This window comes from Cynocephalus volans, chromosome 6 (assembly GCF_027409185.1).
Source record: "Cynocephalus volans isolate mCynVol1 chromosome 6, mCynVol1.pri, whole genome shotgun sequence".
NCBI classification, from domain to species: domain Eukaryota; kingdom Metazoa; phylum Chordata; class Mammalia; order Dermoptera; family Cynocephalidae; genus Cynocephalus; species Cynocephalus volans.
The window spans coordinates 1670075-1685618 of record NC_084465.1 but is presented as its reverse complement, the minus strand read 5'-3'; the positions used below and the strand labels follow the sequence as shown (position 1 = coordinate 1685618).

The 15544-nt window shown below is 49.5% G+C and overlaps 1 protein-coding gene across 3 annotated transcripts in view; it reads right to left on the bottom strand.

Moving 5' to 3' along the window:
* The window catches only part of PTPRN2 (protein tyrosine phosphatase receptor type N2), a 906619-nt gene that overhangs the window by 43680 nt on the left and 847395 nt on the right, over positions 1-15544 (bottom strand). For all 3 annotated transcript variants that reach the window (XM_063099753.1, XM_063099755.1, XM_063099754.1), the window contains 2 exons: positions 10544-10617; positions 3569-3646 (listed from right to left, as the gene is read on the bottom strand). In XM_063099753.1, coding sequence (XP_062955823.1) covers positions 3569-3646; positions 10544-10617 — 152 coding nt within the window. The remainder of the gene's footprint in view (positions 1-3568; positions 3647-10543; positions 10618-15544) is intronic.

Below are 15544 nucleotides of genomic sequence, written 5' to 3'. Positions count from 1 at the left end.
GATGGTCACCAGTCCTGGCACAATGGTGCCAATTAGCTGCTCAGTAAGGTCCTTTTCCTTTAGCCATTGTTCTGAGTAGAAGAGTGTCCCCTCCGAAATCCACGCCCACCGGAACTTGTGAGTGTGGCCTTGTTTGGAAATGGGATGTGCTCAAGCTGCAACGAGGCTGTACCGGTCAAAACGGACTCCAAGTTCAGTGGCTGGTGTCTTCACAGAGAGGAGGGAGACGTGGACCCACAAACAGACATGCAGCGGGAAGGAGGCCCGCAGGCAGAGACAGAGGGATGCGTCCTCCAGACCCAGAGCACCAAGGACTGGCGGCAGACTCCAGAGGCTGGGAGGGAGGCCTGGGTGGGCCCTCCCAGAAGCTCCGGATGGAACCACCCGCGTGCACCCTGATCTTGGACTTCTGCCTCCTGAACCGAGACAGGGAACAAGCGCCTGCGATCTCAAGCAAGTGCCCAGTCGGCAGCACTTGGGTACGGCGGCCGCAGGAAACGGAGGCAGCCGCTTTCCCATCTCGCCTTTCTCACCGGAATTTGCTCATGGGCAGAAAGCAACACCTGCTCATCCGCCCCAGGCAGGTGCCTCAGACCAGTACTCAGAAGCTCCAGGTCGAAAATCGAGATGATGACCCAAGCCGTGAACTAACAGACGCTCCCACTCGGCCCCCCGTCCCTGCCACGGACATCTCCCAGCGTCAAATCAAGTGTGATTCTGAAAAGCACCTCCACACTTCCCAGGCTTTGGACAATGCCCTCTCTGAGGAGTTTTAAAGACAGTGCCGGTTCTTCACATGTTCTGCTAAGCTAAAGACGGCAAAGGTAACCTTAACTTTGGATTTTTAAGAATGTTGATCCCGGGACTCATGGGAATTATTTAGCCAAGAGCTTTGCTTGATAGAAGCCAACATCCTAAGATACGTGATTTAGCAGCCGCCGACCCATTAGACACGACTGTGCTAGGGGCAAACCTCTTCAGTCTGGCTCTGTGTGCTCTTCCTGCGCTGGTGGGAGCATTTCCCAGCTGTGTTCCACATAAAAGTAGTGTCCCCAAAATGGCCAAACAGCGGCATTGTGGCCAAAGGAGTTGGGATGGAACGACGTCACAGGAGCGCCCTCAGCGCAGGACCTCTCGGAGGCCCTGCTGCGCTCACGGGCACGGCAACATGCCAGGCGGGCGAGCGTGCTGGCGCGAACTCTTCTCGCCATGGAAGGGCTGTCACCGTTCTGAAGGACACTTGCGCCTCCCAGAGCATCTGACAAGTGCTGACTGAGGCGCCTCACGTCGTCTCGTGCTTCATCTTACTTTAAAGTTTTTCTTGACTTGTTTCACTTAGAGATGTTTTGTTTCCATTTCAAGAATCTGTGCTCCTCCATAAACTCCAAACTGCCCCATGAGTTGTGAAGACTGACAAAACAGCTTGTCTCCTGCACCTGCGACTATCACACGAACTTGGGCAGGTTATGATCCCCGAGTCTCACGGACCGCAAAGGTGTATGTCAGCAGGTCAAACCCTAACACAGGACTTACATGGGACAGCGGGTGTGAGCAATTACATTGCTAAGTGGCAGCACGCACTCCGGAAGCTGTGATTCTGCCGGCAAGAGAAGCCTTGTGTGTGACAAGTGCTGGGCTTGCGGCTGGTGAGAGGGAGAAGGCAGCTCTAGGGGCACTGAGCGCCACACGTAAAGAGGCAGGTGTTGGATGGTGGTTAAGGTAGATGGAAACCACCTCACGTAGCTTTCCGTGGTGCTGCTCCTTGTTCCACTCTACAGTCCAGAGTGTTCTCTGTCCCCTTCCCCGAGCGTAAGAAGTTGAGTTGAGCTGCAGGGCCGTGGGCAGCACCAGACAGACCCTCGGGTTCAATGCCAAGAGCAGAGCCAGGACTGATGGGTTTGCTCTTCAAGAAGACCGTTTTGCATGACAGAAGGAAGAACTTGCTACCACAGAAGTCTGTCCCCAGATGATATGGCCTGAGGGTGTCAAACTCCCCAAGCCAGGAGGTGTTCTCACCTGGGCCGGACGTCTCTCTGCAGGTATAAGGTGAGAAAACTCCAGCATCCCTTGGGTGGTGGGACTGGGGGTCCTCAAAAACATTCTAAGGCCAAAGGTTCATGGTTCTAAGCCATGATTATAAGTTTCAAGAGCAGAACACAGAGATCAGTTTAGCTTTATTTTTGCAATAGCCCGAGGACACAGACAAATAGAAGCAGTGGCTGGTCACGTCAGCACGTCTCATCCTTGCTGGCTCAGGGGAGTCATGGAGTCCCCCGGATGCTCACCGACCTTGGCCATAGATGGGATGATGATACCCACGCATTAACTTGCTTACGTGACAAGGGCACCTTGCCGGCCCTCCATCAATACTGCAATCCCTTCTGGGCTTTTCCAGAAAACCCCTGCAGAGACCATCCTCAGGGGTAGAGAGAGGAATATTTCCTCCCTTTGGGTGGACCGAGTCAGAAGAGAGCTGACTGGACAGTTGCAGAAGGGAATAGAAAAAGTCTGGAATGCCAGTGAATTTATTGACCTTTAGCCAGTCAGTCTGTTTACTCTTACGAATCACTAAGTCGCAAAAAGGTATGGCCTCTAGTGATTGGGACAGCTCAGCCTGCAGATGAACAGCTGCCCTGGCCTGGCTCCTCGCGCTCCTGCCTCTGACGGTGCTCGCTCTCCTGCGTCTCACTGCACCGAGGGGCGCTGCTCCTCCCTGCCTTTGTCCTCAACACTTCCCTCCCCCGGGGAGTCTCTGTGCAGGCTCTGGACGCGTGGAGAGCCCCACGTGTGGCAGGAGTTCATCACTGACGCTGCACGAGAGGGTGTGGCTGCAGGTGACCACGGCGCCACCTGCCAGATCTGCTCTTGTGCAAGCTTTGCCTCATGGTTGGTGACTGGGGAGGGGACAGTGAGGAACACACAAAAGGGGAAGTCTGTTTGCCCTCCTAGTTTTCTCCTGATTAGCTAATGTTAACATTAGTTCTCAATATCTAAGCCTCGGTCTGAGGGGTCCAGGGTGACACTGAATGAAAAGGGACCATCCTGGCCCTTGAAATACATTATAGAGGATCCACCAAGAAGACAAACTATAATTTGAGCACCATTTTTTACCTTTGTAAGACTAAAAGGGTAGATAAAAGGCACATAATATAAATTTAAACATTTGTTAATTTCATTTCCTTATAATTTCTAAAACGAAATTGTAAAGTGGCTGAAAAGGTCAAGATCTTAAAAGCCTTAAATCTCTCAAAGGGAGAGAGTCAACCCAAACAAAAGTATGAAAGATTTTTTATACTCAAGTTTTAGAAAAAAAGATTGACAATTAAAAAAAACTAAAGGATTCATATAGTAGACTACTTCACAAAGTTTGTGGAAAAACAGAATTAAAAGATAATACGAATCCGCCCACGGATGTTTTGAAGACCCCTCGAGTGAATTGTGAAGTCAAGTAACATTTGACGAACACGTGAAAATGAGTTAGAACTGGCTTAATGGAACTCAAGGCGCTTTCATGACCAATTTACTAAGATCTTATTTTCCAAAAAAAGTTTAATTTAAAAGGATTCACCTGCCAGAAGTCAGCCACGGTCGCAGGAAGGGGTCCTTGAGTGGCAATATACGCGGGGTTCCTGGGGTCGTGATCCATCTGCAGGTAGAAGATGAGCAGAACAAGGATTAGCTACAAAGTCGGGGCGCAGGAAGGCAAGCCTGGGCTAAGGTGGGGCGACCACGCGGAGTGCCTCATGACACAGAGCTCCTGCTGGGACGAGAAAGCCCCAGGCTGTCCCCGCGGCCCTTCGGTGATTCCAACCAGCGCTGGACCACGGGCGGGCGGGGCACCGAGCGCGGCCACGTCTGAAGTGCTCTTCCACCCCTCAGATTGGGGTTCTCCGAGCAGCATCCACAGAAGCAAAGAGTGGCAGCCCCACGAGGCCAGGTGACAACCCAGTGCCCACTCGCAGGCGTGCCACACGCTCAGCAGGCCGTGCAGCCCCAGCGCCGGGCACTGTTTTCCGGAGGTGAGTGATACGGGAGCAGCCCAGCCACGGTGCCAGTGTGGACGACCCCGAGTCTACCCCAGGCTACGAGCCGTGTTCAGGACAACGAGCCCACTCGTCAGAGCTGTGGGCTGGGATGGGAGAGGTCGAGCCCCAGCTACTAGCTGAGTGGGGGCACCGTCCTTCCAACCCCACAGACAAACTCACCAGCGTCCTGGAAGAACCAACTACATCCTCCTTCCTGGAAAGAGTTAACTGGTCTCACATGGGGCCCTGCTTTTGCTTATCCTAAAAAGGGGGCTTAGGAGAGCCTGTTATCCTGGGGTGGGTCGGGGCTCCGAGCCCAGGGTGCAGGCACCTCACGGGAGATGTGGGCCCAGCCTTGCAGGAGCTCGTCCTGTTCAATTTCCACCTACCGGACAAGGACCCGCAACAAAGACGGACGCAGCAGCGGGCTTTCTGGCCAGCTGACGTGTCCAAACTATTCTGCTAGCTCCAGCAGGAGAAGTCTGGCTAAGAGGACCTTAATTACCACACTCAACTCAAAAACTGACGAAGCAGGGAAAAAAGAACGTGCGAACCAAGCCTGGAGAAGCAAAGAGGGTCAAAGCACTTGGTGAGGACTGTTGGATGGATTGCGCTCTGTCCCCCAAGTGGCAACCCCTGGATATCCTGGAAGCAGGTCATGGCTGCATCCCCGAGCCCCTGACTGGCTCTGCTCCAAATCCCACCTGCGGCCAGACGGCTGCTGCCTCACCAGATGTGCGCGGCCCTTCTCTCTTCCATGCCTAGAACTGGAATTTGCTCCTTTGATTTCAGGGTTTGATGAAAGATTTACTCAACACAGTGAAAAATGAGAAAGTAATTCTAAGCCAACGTATGAGGGCATCAGGGGTAAGTACCAGCGCTTTGCATGTGTCTGAGGAAGAGCCTTGGGAGGCTTGTTCTCTTGCACTGGGAACCAGTGGATCTTGTTCGGCCATCAGCACTAGCACTTCCAGGATGACGCCGTCACCACGAAAGAAGGCACCGCGTACACATCATAATTACATGCACCATAAGAGAGGAAAGCGCATAAAGGAACAGATGCAAATTATTCTAATGACAATAACATGACGCTCGCTGGGGGCTGGGGGAGCAGGGGAAAGGCTTTTTGTGCATCTAATTTAGTCACTCGCAATTAAAACCGGACCTCGTTTTGAAATTCACCACAACACACACAATACAGGTAAAATTATGTTACTCTCACTGAAAGCCCCAATTAAAATGTTTCAGTAGAAAAATGCTTAGCGGAAATAAGGAGCTTTGATTTTTTTGAAATATGCATTTGTTGGGGGTGACAGCTATTTATGGAGACCCCTGTCTCTTCACTGCAAATAGTTATGCATAAAAAGGCAAATCCTACCTCCCTCTCAAACGTGCTTTTGTGCCCAAAGCAATTTAGACAGCAAGACATTTTGAAATCATTAGTATGTTCAAACTAGCACATTTAGTTGCTTTCAAAATGAGAAATATGTGACTAAAAATCTGGACAGGGCTCTGGGAGGGTAAATAAGGCAACTTTTGTGATAGATCTTCATCGTTATGGTGTTTTAGATTCCTGAAGCCCATCACTGGCTCAACCGCCCAAGACAGAGGCAGAGAAGGCCGCGGGTGGGGCAGGACAACCTGCGCGCACTCAGCGGCGAGTGGCACCTGCTCTTCCTCCACCTCCCGCCAGAAGGCGACCAACAGCACCGTGGTCAGAGCAGTGAGAGGTGTCATCCATGTAACAATGATGCACGAGACAGTTACAATTATTTCATCCCACGCACATCCTGCTGAACAGAAGACGATTCTGGGCAGAAGCATTTTGTGCGGGTGCAAATGTAAGGCAACAGAAAGCCTTGTCATGGCTTATGCAGTCTTTGAATAAAAAGCAAAGCAGATATTTAACTAAACAAGCAGAAGTCTGACTGCATTTAAGATGCCCAAGGCAGGATGTGTGTACGTGCAGGAAGTCGAGAGTTTCCACTAACCGCTTTCTCTAGTGAGAGCACGTGGCGGACAACCTGCCCGTGGTGGGCGTGGCTTCCCCAGTGGCGACGGCTGCTTCTCGTCTTTGAGCTTAACCTCCCCTCCTGCTTTCTTGTTACTTTCCATTTCTTTGTCATATACTTCTTATTTGGGTGATGTTACGTTCCCATACATGAACTGAGTGACTGTGGAAAGTGTCAGTTAACGTCGCTGGCCTCAGTCTCAGTATCTGTAAAATGGGGCTGGTCGGGGAGCGGGGAGGTTGTACAAGACGGTCTCCAAGTGCTCTTGAGCTCAGGAGTTCTGTGGGCATATCTGTGTGCAGACGCATCTGTGCACATGTGTGCGTATCTTAGTGTTTTGGTGGTAATCCTAAAACTATCAGTGAAAGCCTATAACGTACCAAGTGAAGCGCCACGCTGTCAGGCCCTGAGTCCTGCCAGAACAAGCCTGCCTTCTCCTGGGTGAGCTGCGTAAGGAGGCGGCACTCTTCGATGAGCACAGGTGCTGAGTGGCTGGGGCGCGTGAACAGATTGAACAGTTTCTCCCCTAGTGGGGCTTCTGCAGTGACGTGCCTTCCCAGGCAAGCCAGTATCACAGACAATTCAAAGTGACTCATTCCAAATGATTTCAAGAAAATTGATGGTAAGAGGGCAGCAGGGCCCGAGTACAATTAATAGTATAATATTGCTTTTACTGTGTGTGTGTTTTCCAGAAAAAGAAAAACCATTCGCTTTTGTTGAATGTGTTATCCCTTGATAGATGGGTTCTTAGAAAGACATCAGATGAAACAGGATGCAAGTAAGGTGTATTCCTCTGTACTTCTAAATGCACAATTTAAAAAACAGTCTAGTGATTTGCCTTAAGCTACGGGATGACAGTTATTAAATAAGCATGAGTGACTGGTTTTATCTTTGGAACTCTCATCTGTGTTAAAAAACTTAGCAATAATTTCACCGATATTCCAAACCAAAATGATTTTAAAAATAAAGTATTCGGCATATCAAGACCACCCACGTCCTGCAGCCTTGAAGAGTTCCAGCAGAGTGATGGTGACCAAGGGACCACCCGTAGGGCAGGTGAAAGGAGAGAGAGTTTCTGTCCCAAACAAACCCCGGCCTTCAACGGCTTTGACTGAAGAGTCTCAGGGAAGATCCGGCCATGCCCTTTACTCTGAGACCTTGCACAGACAGTGAGCGTGCACGTCACCTGTGGGAATTCCTACCTGCCCACCCGACATCTGCTTCTTCTAACACGTGAGCAAATTTCGTAGAACGCTTTCTTAGAAGCAAACAATTATCAGGCCTACGTTGTCAAGTTGCTTTTCCAGATACCAGGTCTTAATATGGGAATCGATTGGGAAACTTGTAGCTTTGGTAATCAGTGGAGGAGACTGACTTATGGACTTGAATTATTTTCATATTTTATTCTTATGAGTTAAGATTCATTTAGGTAGAATATTGAATATAAACCATAATTATACACGCAGATGTTTGGTTGTAAATATTTTCTGAGAACCAAGAACGGGCTCCCCACACCTGGCCGTTTCCTGTGCCATTCGGGACGTCCCACCCTCTTCTGCTTCTGAGGGCGCACTCTGTTCTACTCAAATTAGCTAAATGCATTCTGAATTGAAACTTTAAACAACTTTTCCTCCGTAACAAACAGCGGAATGAAGAACTAAGGCTATTTTTAAATGTCTCTGGGAACTGCAGATGTGTCCACCGTGTTTGAGCAAACTGTCCCGTTACCGACATTCCTCGGTCTGGTGTCCTCGGTGATAAACCAAGCTCAGATTTTAAATGTAGCTGATGGGCTTCTCGCTCAGACCCTCTACGCGGAAAAACAGAATTCCCATTTACTTTCATGACCTCTGATGTAAAAGCAAAGATTGCATGTTGTTTGCTGCGGGACGACTTCCCTGAGATTTAATGAGGACCAAGGGCGAGCATGACAGGTGTAATTATCATCGTTTTCTTCTGCACAGCCGGGGTCTGCTTGTTCTGTAATTGTGAGCTTTTCATTCTGCTGCTGCTGGGAAGGTCACTGTCATTGTGCCTTCAGTTATTTCAGAAAGAAGATGCACTATGGATTTCTTTTAGTTCATTCCTACAACCCGTATTTGAAAAAAAAGAATTGTGGTATGAAATAAAGGAAAAAATTTTAAAGTACCATAAAATTACTTTCTATCCAGGCATTGCCTCTGACCCACATCCCTGCCCGGTGAGGCCTGGGAGGTCGTTATGCATTTCTGCTGAGAGAAGAGAGACGGGGCTGCACAGATGTGCAGGAATTCACCCTGCGCCCCCGTGCCGTGTGAGGGCAAAGCTGCCAGCAGTTCCTCGCGTGACGCAGCTCTGCACCGCGTGTGGCTGCCCACGTTGAGACTGGAGCAACCTGACCTAGCTCAGGCATCTGCGGGCTGGAGTCCCGAACATGGGGGACAGCGGGGCACGGCCACAGTGCTGGACTCCCATCCTTCAGACTTGGAAATAAAGGTTTTATTCTCATCCTGGCCTCGTCACTGGGTTCACCCCAGGGAGAAGGGACCTCAACAGGAAGAAAACAGCGTCCTTCTTCTCCAGGCAGACGCGAGTTGCCGGCACTCCGGCCCTCGTGTAGAGAGCAGCTCCAGCACTTACAAGCCTTACTGCACCAGGAATGACGGCCTCCTCGCAAAAGCAGAGACCGGCAGACCCACGAGGCTTTGGCTTAATATTTTTGAATTAGGATTGGCAGAAAAATACTAAACACACCCACTTTACTGAGACAGATAACAGAATGGCTCCAGCTGAGATGTGTGAGACGCAGACGGGACCAGTCTTGAAGCCTGCCTCTGCGGGAGGAAGTTACTCCTTCCAAAAATGAACGCACAGGCTGAAGTCTGGGCTCGGGGGTGTAGGCAGAGTGTGCTCGACCAGCTCTGCACTTTAGATACACATTTCAATGCCAGGCAAGTTCACTGCGTGCTATGCAGCATCAGGAGATGGGGGTGGCCTCGGAACGTTGGAGTTGGGACAACAGGTGCTATCCGTCCAGTGGCTACACCCAACTAAGGAGGCAGCACCAGGAGAACGGTCTTCCATCAGGGGCTGCGGCAGGTGACTGGACGGGCCCGGGTTCTCACCTGAAGCTTCCCATACAGGAGTAAAAGCGTGCAGGACAGCGCAGGGCGGGTTTCGTGGCCTGAGATGACCTGCTCTCTCTCACGCAGCCCGCCATGTTAGCAGAGATCTTGCTAGAACAGCCTTGCCTGCCAGTCACTACACTGGATTGAACGCAAATTTGGAATCAAGGTGAGATGCCCTGGTACTTCCCTGAAGGCTGAAATTGAGAGACACTGCTTAAAGGGAGAACACTACAACACCACTACATCCCTCATAAATCCAATTAAATCTCCACCTCTCTCCGTCGTCGGTTTAAAATGCCACTCACCGTGGTCTCTAAAGAAAGTCTTGTCTTTGGACAGTTACATTCACTGTCTTCTGACTGACAATCACTCTAACCTGACTTCGGATGGCAAGTCTGGCTGCACCGAAATCTGACGTTTGAGCCCCTTGACCACTTTCCTTCTTTGTCCACCCTTGGTCGTCTGCGACTGTACCCTTTTTGGGCCTCTGCTTCCCCCAAGGTTCAAGACAGGAAGAGTATCCAGGTTGCGCCCATAATTAAAGCGGTGCTAGTGGGAGAGCCGTGTGGGCTGGAGGAACCCTCCAGAAATCAGGGACCCCTGCAGTGACAGGGGTCGCTCTCGGCATGGTGTGTGAGAAGTGCCGCACGGCCATCTGCAGAAACGCTGCCCACTTCCACCACCCTCTAACATGCCGCTCCGGAGCTGCTACTCGTGCTCTCGCTCTTAAAAGGAAGGACCCCCCGCTGCAAAACCGAAAGGCAGCAAACCTACCCTTCTGAACCTGCCTCAGTGTCATCAGATGTTCAAAAAACAGGCAGGTCTGGGTCTGGCTTTTCCATCTCCCCTGTATAAATAGGGAATAGGAAGCTCTAGGACAGAGGTGCCACAGACTACGGATTTTAAAAGTCATGGGCTCTAGGCAATAAATTGTCAAGTCGCTGTTGCTGGATGTCCTGTAAGTCACTGGACCTGTTGCCCAGTACGAGCACCGAGTCCACTCTGCTCATGGACAGCCCTGCCTGGCCAGAGCCCAGGCGCACCCAGAGCCAGCCCAGTACACCTGCTGAGACCAGTCACCTGGTTGGGACCAGTCACCTGGTTATGATCAGTCACCTGGTTGAGACAAGTCACCTATTGAGACCAGTCCCCTGGGTGGGACCAGTCACCTGGTTGAGACCAGTTACCTATTGAGAACCACCACCTGGATGAGACTACTCACCTGTTGACACCAGTCACCTGGTTAGGACCAGTCACCTGTTGATACTAGTCCCAGCTCATGACCCAGAGCAGGGCAGAGACTTGCTCTCCACTGAGAACCTCCTCATGTGATTTGGCCACATTCATGCTACCTGAGAAAAGGTCCAGAGCCAACCCTCGCTGCAGGTGACGTACTTACGATGGGGCTGGCGTTGATGTAGTCCGAGTTGCTGTGGCTGTTCTCTGATTTCAGCAGGATCCTGGAGTGGTCATCTGCAAGTGACCCCAAGAACACAGTGTTAGGTTCCCACACATCTCCGTCTGCTGGGAGAACAGGCCACACTGCTCGCACAGAGCACGCTACACGCCTGCTCAAGCTCCAAGGTCATCCCCGTGTTCTCTGGGGACACTGTGCCAACACTTCTGAATGTTCTTTTTAATGGAGTTGTTCCTTTCTCTCCTCCCTTCCTTCAGCAAAAGAAACATAAAAATAGGGTGTGTGAGGAACTGGCACCAAGTTCTCACTGGGTAGAGTTTAGATATTCTGGTGTTTTCTTACGTAAAGTTCAAAAACCAAGGTTCGGTGCTCCTCTGCAAAATTTCATATAGTGTTTGCCTTTAACTAACAGACATATTTGGCAACATACTAAATAAATATAAAATGAATGTTAAGCATTAGGCCACCATTCAAAAAACAATTTTGTAGTCAATAAATGGTTAAATCCTCAAGATTTCTGGAATTTAGTTTTAAAAGGAGAGTAAGAGACAAAGTGCAGATAAAGAAGGACTGGGGAGAAATGTACAAATGGAGACCCACTGACAAAAACATGTGCCTTGCAACACAGGCAATGCAATTTGACTAACGTTAAAACCAGACACAGCACGGGATCGAAGGCAGCTGTGATCTGTCAAGGCGGAATATGCTTGATGCACGAATTCTTAATTTTGATCCTAGGATACTGCCCCCTGCTTACTGTGACATCCCTCTCTCCCTTGTTTTCAGGAACTTTTGAGGCATGACCCTCGGTGGGAAGTGGGACCAGCCCAGATTGTCAGCGGTCATAGCGTCCCCTCTGGTCCTGTTCCCCCAGCTGCCCCCGTGTCACACCACTTCCTGTAGACATCTGGCCTCCGGGAGGAAACGGCTCCCACCAGCGGGTGTGGCTCAGGGGGGCAGCGAAGGCATGGAGACTTTGCTTTTCTTTTGGAGATTTTATTTTATTTTTTTTGGAACAACAAAATCTAGGGATTGGGAAACTTGGTGAGTATAACCACTTGAACTTGGAAAGTATTGTCCACTAGCGACTAACATACCACTAGGTCAATGTCTTAATAAGATTGACAGGATGGCGCCAACGCCAGCTTCTTCTAGTAGAGATAAGACTGGACAAGATAAGAAGTACCTAGATATGGGGGAAAGAGTTTACACGATACCTGATGTGTTTATATATGTGTATACCACATGTACCCACATGTCGTGGAAATGTTGTAAAGGCACTTATGACGGTAGCTGCCAGATCGTCCCAGCAGCTTTTAGAGGAGGTTTGAATAATGATAGGGAAATCCCATGGACTGAATGACTTTTGGGTTCCTGCACAAATTTATTCTTGAGAGAGTGAAAATTGGCAATGACAGGAAACTGAAATAAAATTTACCCCCCCCAAATTGGTCAACTCTGATATCCTAACATGCTACAAACGCTATTCCCCAAGTCAAGTTTGAGAAGCCCAGTTTCACAGTGTGGTGCCACAGACACTTCAGAGTGACATCATGCTCTGCTCAGAAGTGGGTGCACTGAGCCTTGGTTGCAGTGCACACAGAGCTCTGGAACAAAAGAGCAGGGCTTCTAGTTGCTTCTGGAGAATTCCAGAGGGTCACCCAGGAGCCCCGCCTCATTATAAATATTTTCAGCACAGCCAATTTTAGACACTTATGATCCAGCAATGGGGGACCCTTCCTAATTGTCTGAGAAACTTTTACAGAGTGCAGGGTCAGAAGGAAGTCGGTCTGGGGAGGAGAATCCAGCTGGGCTTCGGCGTCTCATGCTTTGAATGTGCCCTGCATGGCCTGGTGCCCAGTGGCCTTGTGAGGGGCTGGAGAGGCGCTCAGGAGAACCCAGCTTCAGAGAGGGCCGCAGGTCCCCTCATGGCCACCGCGCCCCAGCGTGCAGGAGCAGCGGAGAGGAGACGGCTGCGCGTCAGTCAGCGGGGCTTAGCAGACAAGCGCAGCTGGATTTTATTATCAGGAGATGAAGAAAAGGCTTCCTGAGCTGGGAGTCTCAGTGACATAAAAATGCAGTCTAAGAGCGTGGGCTTCTGGGTGGCAGAGCACACAGTCTGCGGTGGGCGTCGGAGCCTGCCTGGGTGTCGAGGGCGAGTCTGCAGGACCCTAAAGCACCTCTCCTTGTGGAACACTGGCTCAGCTGTGTTCATGTCCCCTGGGCTGTCCTTTTAAAGATGGCATTGAGTGATGACAAGGACCTCAAAAGCTTTAGCGCACTCCTACCTTCCGATCGTGTACTTGATTTTGCATCGACGTACAGCTTTTAAAATGAAAAGTGAAGGGATTTTGTTTCTAATGTTGGGCCATTTTGAACTGCCATTGGAAACTCCTGGAGCCATGCTGGTAGGGCTGGAGTCACACTGGACAGCCTGCCCAGGGACTGCGTGGCTTGTCCAGGAGATTTCATTGGGCTGGGCACATCTCTGGATTATGCTGTTCTCCCCAGGGCCATGCAGATTGTAGGTGAAGCCAGAGCAGGGACAGTCCTGCCTCTCAGCTGTGCTCCACTTACTGAAGGTGGCACCTTCCAATTCCAGTACAACACACACACCTCCTTTGAGAGCAGATATAATGCAATGACCAGAACCATAGGACAAGAACTTAGAACAATGCAGGTGCTTATATTTCAACGAAGAAGTGGGTGTGTTCTTCAAAAACAGTCTGAGAACTCACACAGAAGCCAGGAAGACATGGAAATTCACGTAGCTTCTTCCTTTCTGTAACTGGCCCTATAATTGAGTTGTTTTCCTCTGATAAGACCCACAGTCATAGGTCTTGTCAGGGAAGGAAGGAGGAAAGGGCGATCGAGAAGAAACTTGCTGGACTCCTAAAGTGCTCGTCATACATTAGTGCCTTGTTCAGGAACATTCCAGATCTCTCCAATACTCTACACTTTCGTATGTAAGTAGTTTCGCATATATCACCTCTGATTTTCCTGGAACTCTGCACTATACATAGAAAAAGGATGATTTTCCCATTTTAGGTTGAAGACACTAAGTCCAGAGAGAATCAAATGATTGACCTGGAAAAGGCCACACAGTCAGCAACAGACTATGGGGGTTGAATCCCAGTCCTGCCACTTGTGAGGTGGGTGATATCTGGGTAAATTATTCAATAATTTACAGTATCAGATTTGTCATCCAAAATGTGGAATAATAACATCTCACTCACAGGACTGCTCTGATAAACGGCACATATAACTGCACGTAGCAAGGAGTTTAGGAACAAGTTCAAAATGACATTTGCACATATATCTAGCTGCGTAAAAGGCATTTCAATTGGCAAAATGTATTTATGGTCCATTTGTGTTGTTAGTACATATTAAAAAATTATCATAAATGCCAACAAAAGAAAAAAGTTCCAGAATTTCTTCTTGGTTATTACTACGGCAAAGAACCTTGGGAGATGGCCAAGCCGGAGCTCTTCAGGGGACACTGCAGCTTAATCATTAATGAATGCATGACCTAAAACCTTCTCTTGTTCCACTTGAGTACATCTGAGGGAGGCCCAGGAAGCTTTCTTTGCCTAGAATATCATCTTGCAACACGGATCCCTCAGGATGGTATTTCCTTACGCCTCTTGGTTGTGTTCCTCACGTTGTCTAATACGTGGGCCAGTGATCTTCATCTCACTGGAAGATAAGCACAGGCCAGTGATCTTTGTCTCACTGGTGTGTGTGTGTGTGTGTGTGTGTGTGTGTGTGTGTGTGTGTGTGTGTGTATATATACGGGTCAATGATCCTCGTCTCACTGGTAGATATATACGGATCAATGATCTTTGTCTTACTGGTAGATAAATATGGGCCAGTGATCTTCATCTCAGCAGTAGATCACTTCCTTGATGTTACTACTTGTAACACGAATTAGGGCTGCTGCAGAAGTCATTAGTTAACATTGTCCTGGCAATGGAATTTCTTCAAGTAGTCTAGGCCTGCCCCATGTTCTCTTGGGGGCTCTCCAGCTATTTCAATTTTCTGTTAAGGCTAAGATGAAATCATCTATGCTGTCTGGATGTCGTGTCCTCTACTTTGATGGCATGGCCAGTGGAAACGTGGAGCAGATCCGGTGGTGGCCAGGATTCTGGTCCTGGAGGATCAGGGCTCTTAGTCTTTAATGGAGCATGGGGTCTGCTGAAGGTCTGACATGCTGTGAAGACAGGGCTTGAAGTGCCTGCCCTTATCAGTCCACCAGCTGTTACTGCTGAGTTAATGATTCCAGCTGAACACGCAGAGAATGACTTTATTTACTTGGACTTGTCACAGTTGAGGCAAAGGAACGAATTCCTGCACCAAGTTTGTTTCCAGACTCTGAGAAGCTAAATACATGTGTTTCTTTGCAGGACTGGGAACTCGGAGACAAGCGGAAATGTGATCACATAACATACCTGTCCTCTCGAGAAAGCAAGCCCACTCGACCTTCTTTCCACATGCTCACTCCTCAGCAAGTTGACAAGCACCTATTTGCTTTTAATTAAGCCTTTGGGAAGCGCTTAGCTCAAACTGTGAAGATCATCAAACATTTAGGAAGAAAAGCAACAGCGTTCCATTCAGGACCTCCTCGGATCAGAACTCAGTGTTGCATTTGGGCAAACTGGGACAGGCTGGGGTCCCACGTTCAGAAAACCCTCCACCATCCAAAGATAGTCACTGACATGATACCTGTTCTGCTGCACGGCCCAGGAAGCATGCTGCTTACAGGTGTGCCGTCAAGCGGACCGAGAGCCGTGTGAGGCTTCCTGCACCGCGCCCTCTGAAAGCAGGTCTCTGAGCAGCACAGTGACATCAAAAGCCCGGTCACGAGGTCTGGTTTGCATGTCTTTTCTTAAGTTGTTTCACCAGCATCCCCTGCGGTTCTCTCAAAAAGCAATCCCCAAATATTTTACCGATTTTCCTGGTAGGTGAATGGCAGCTTAGGTAGAT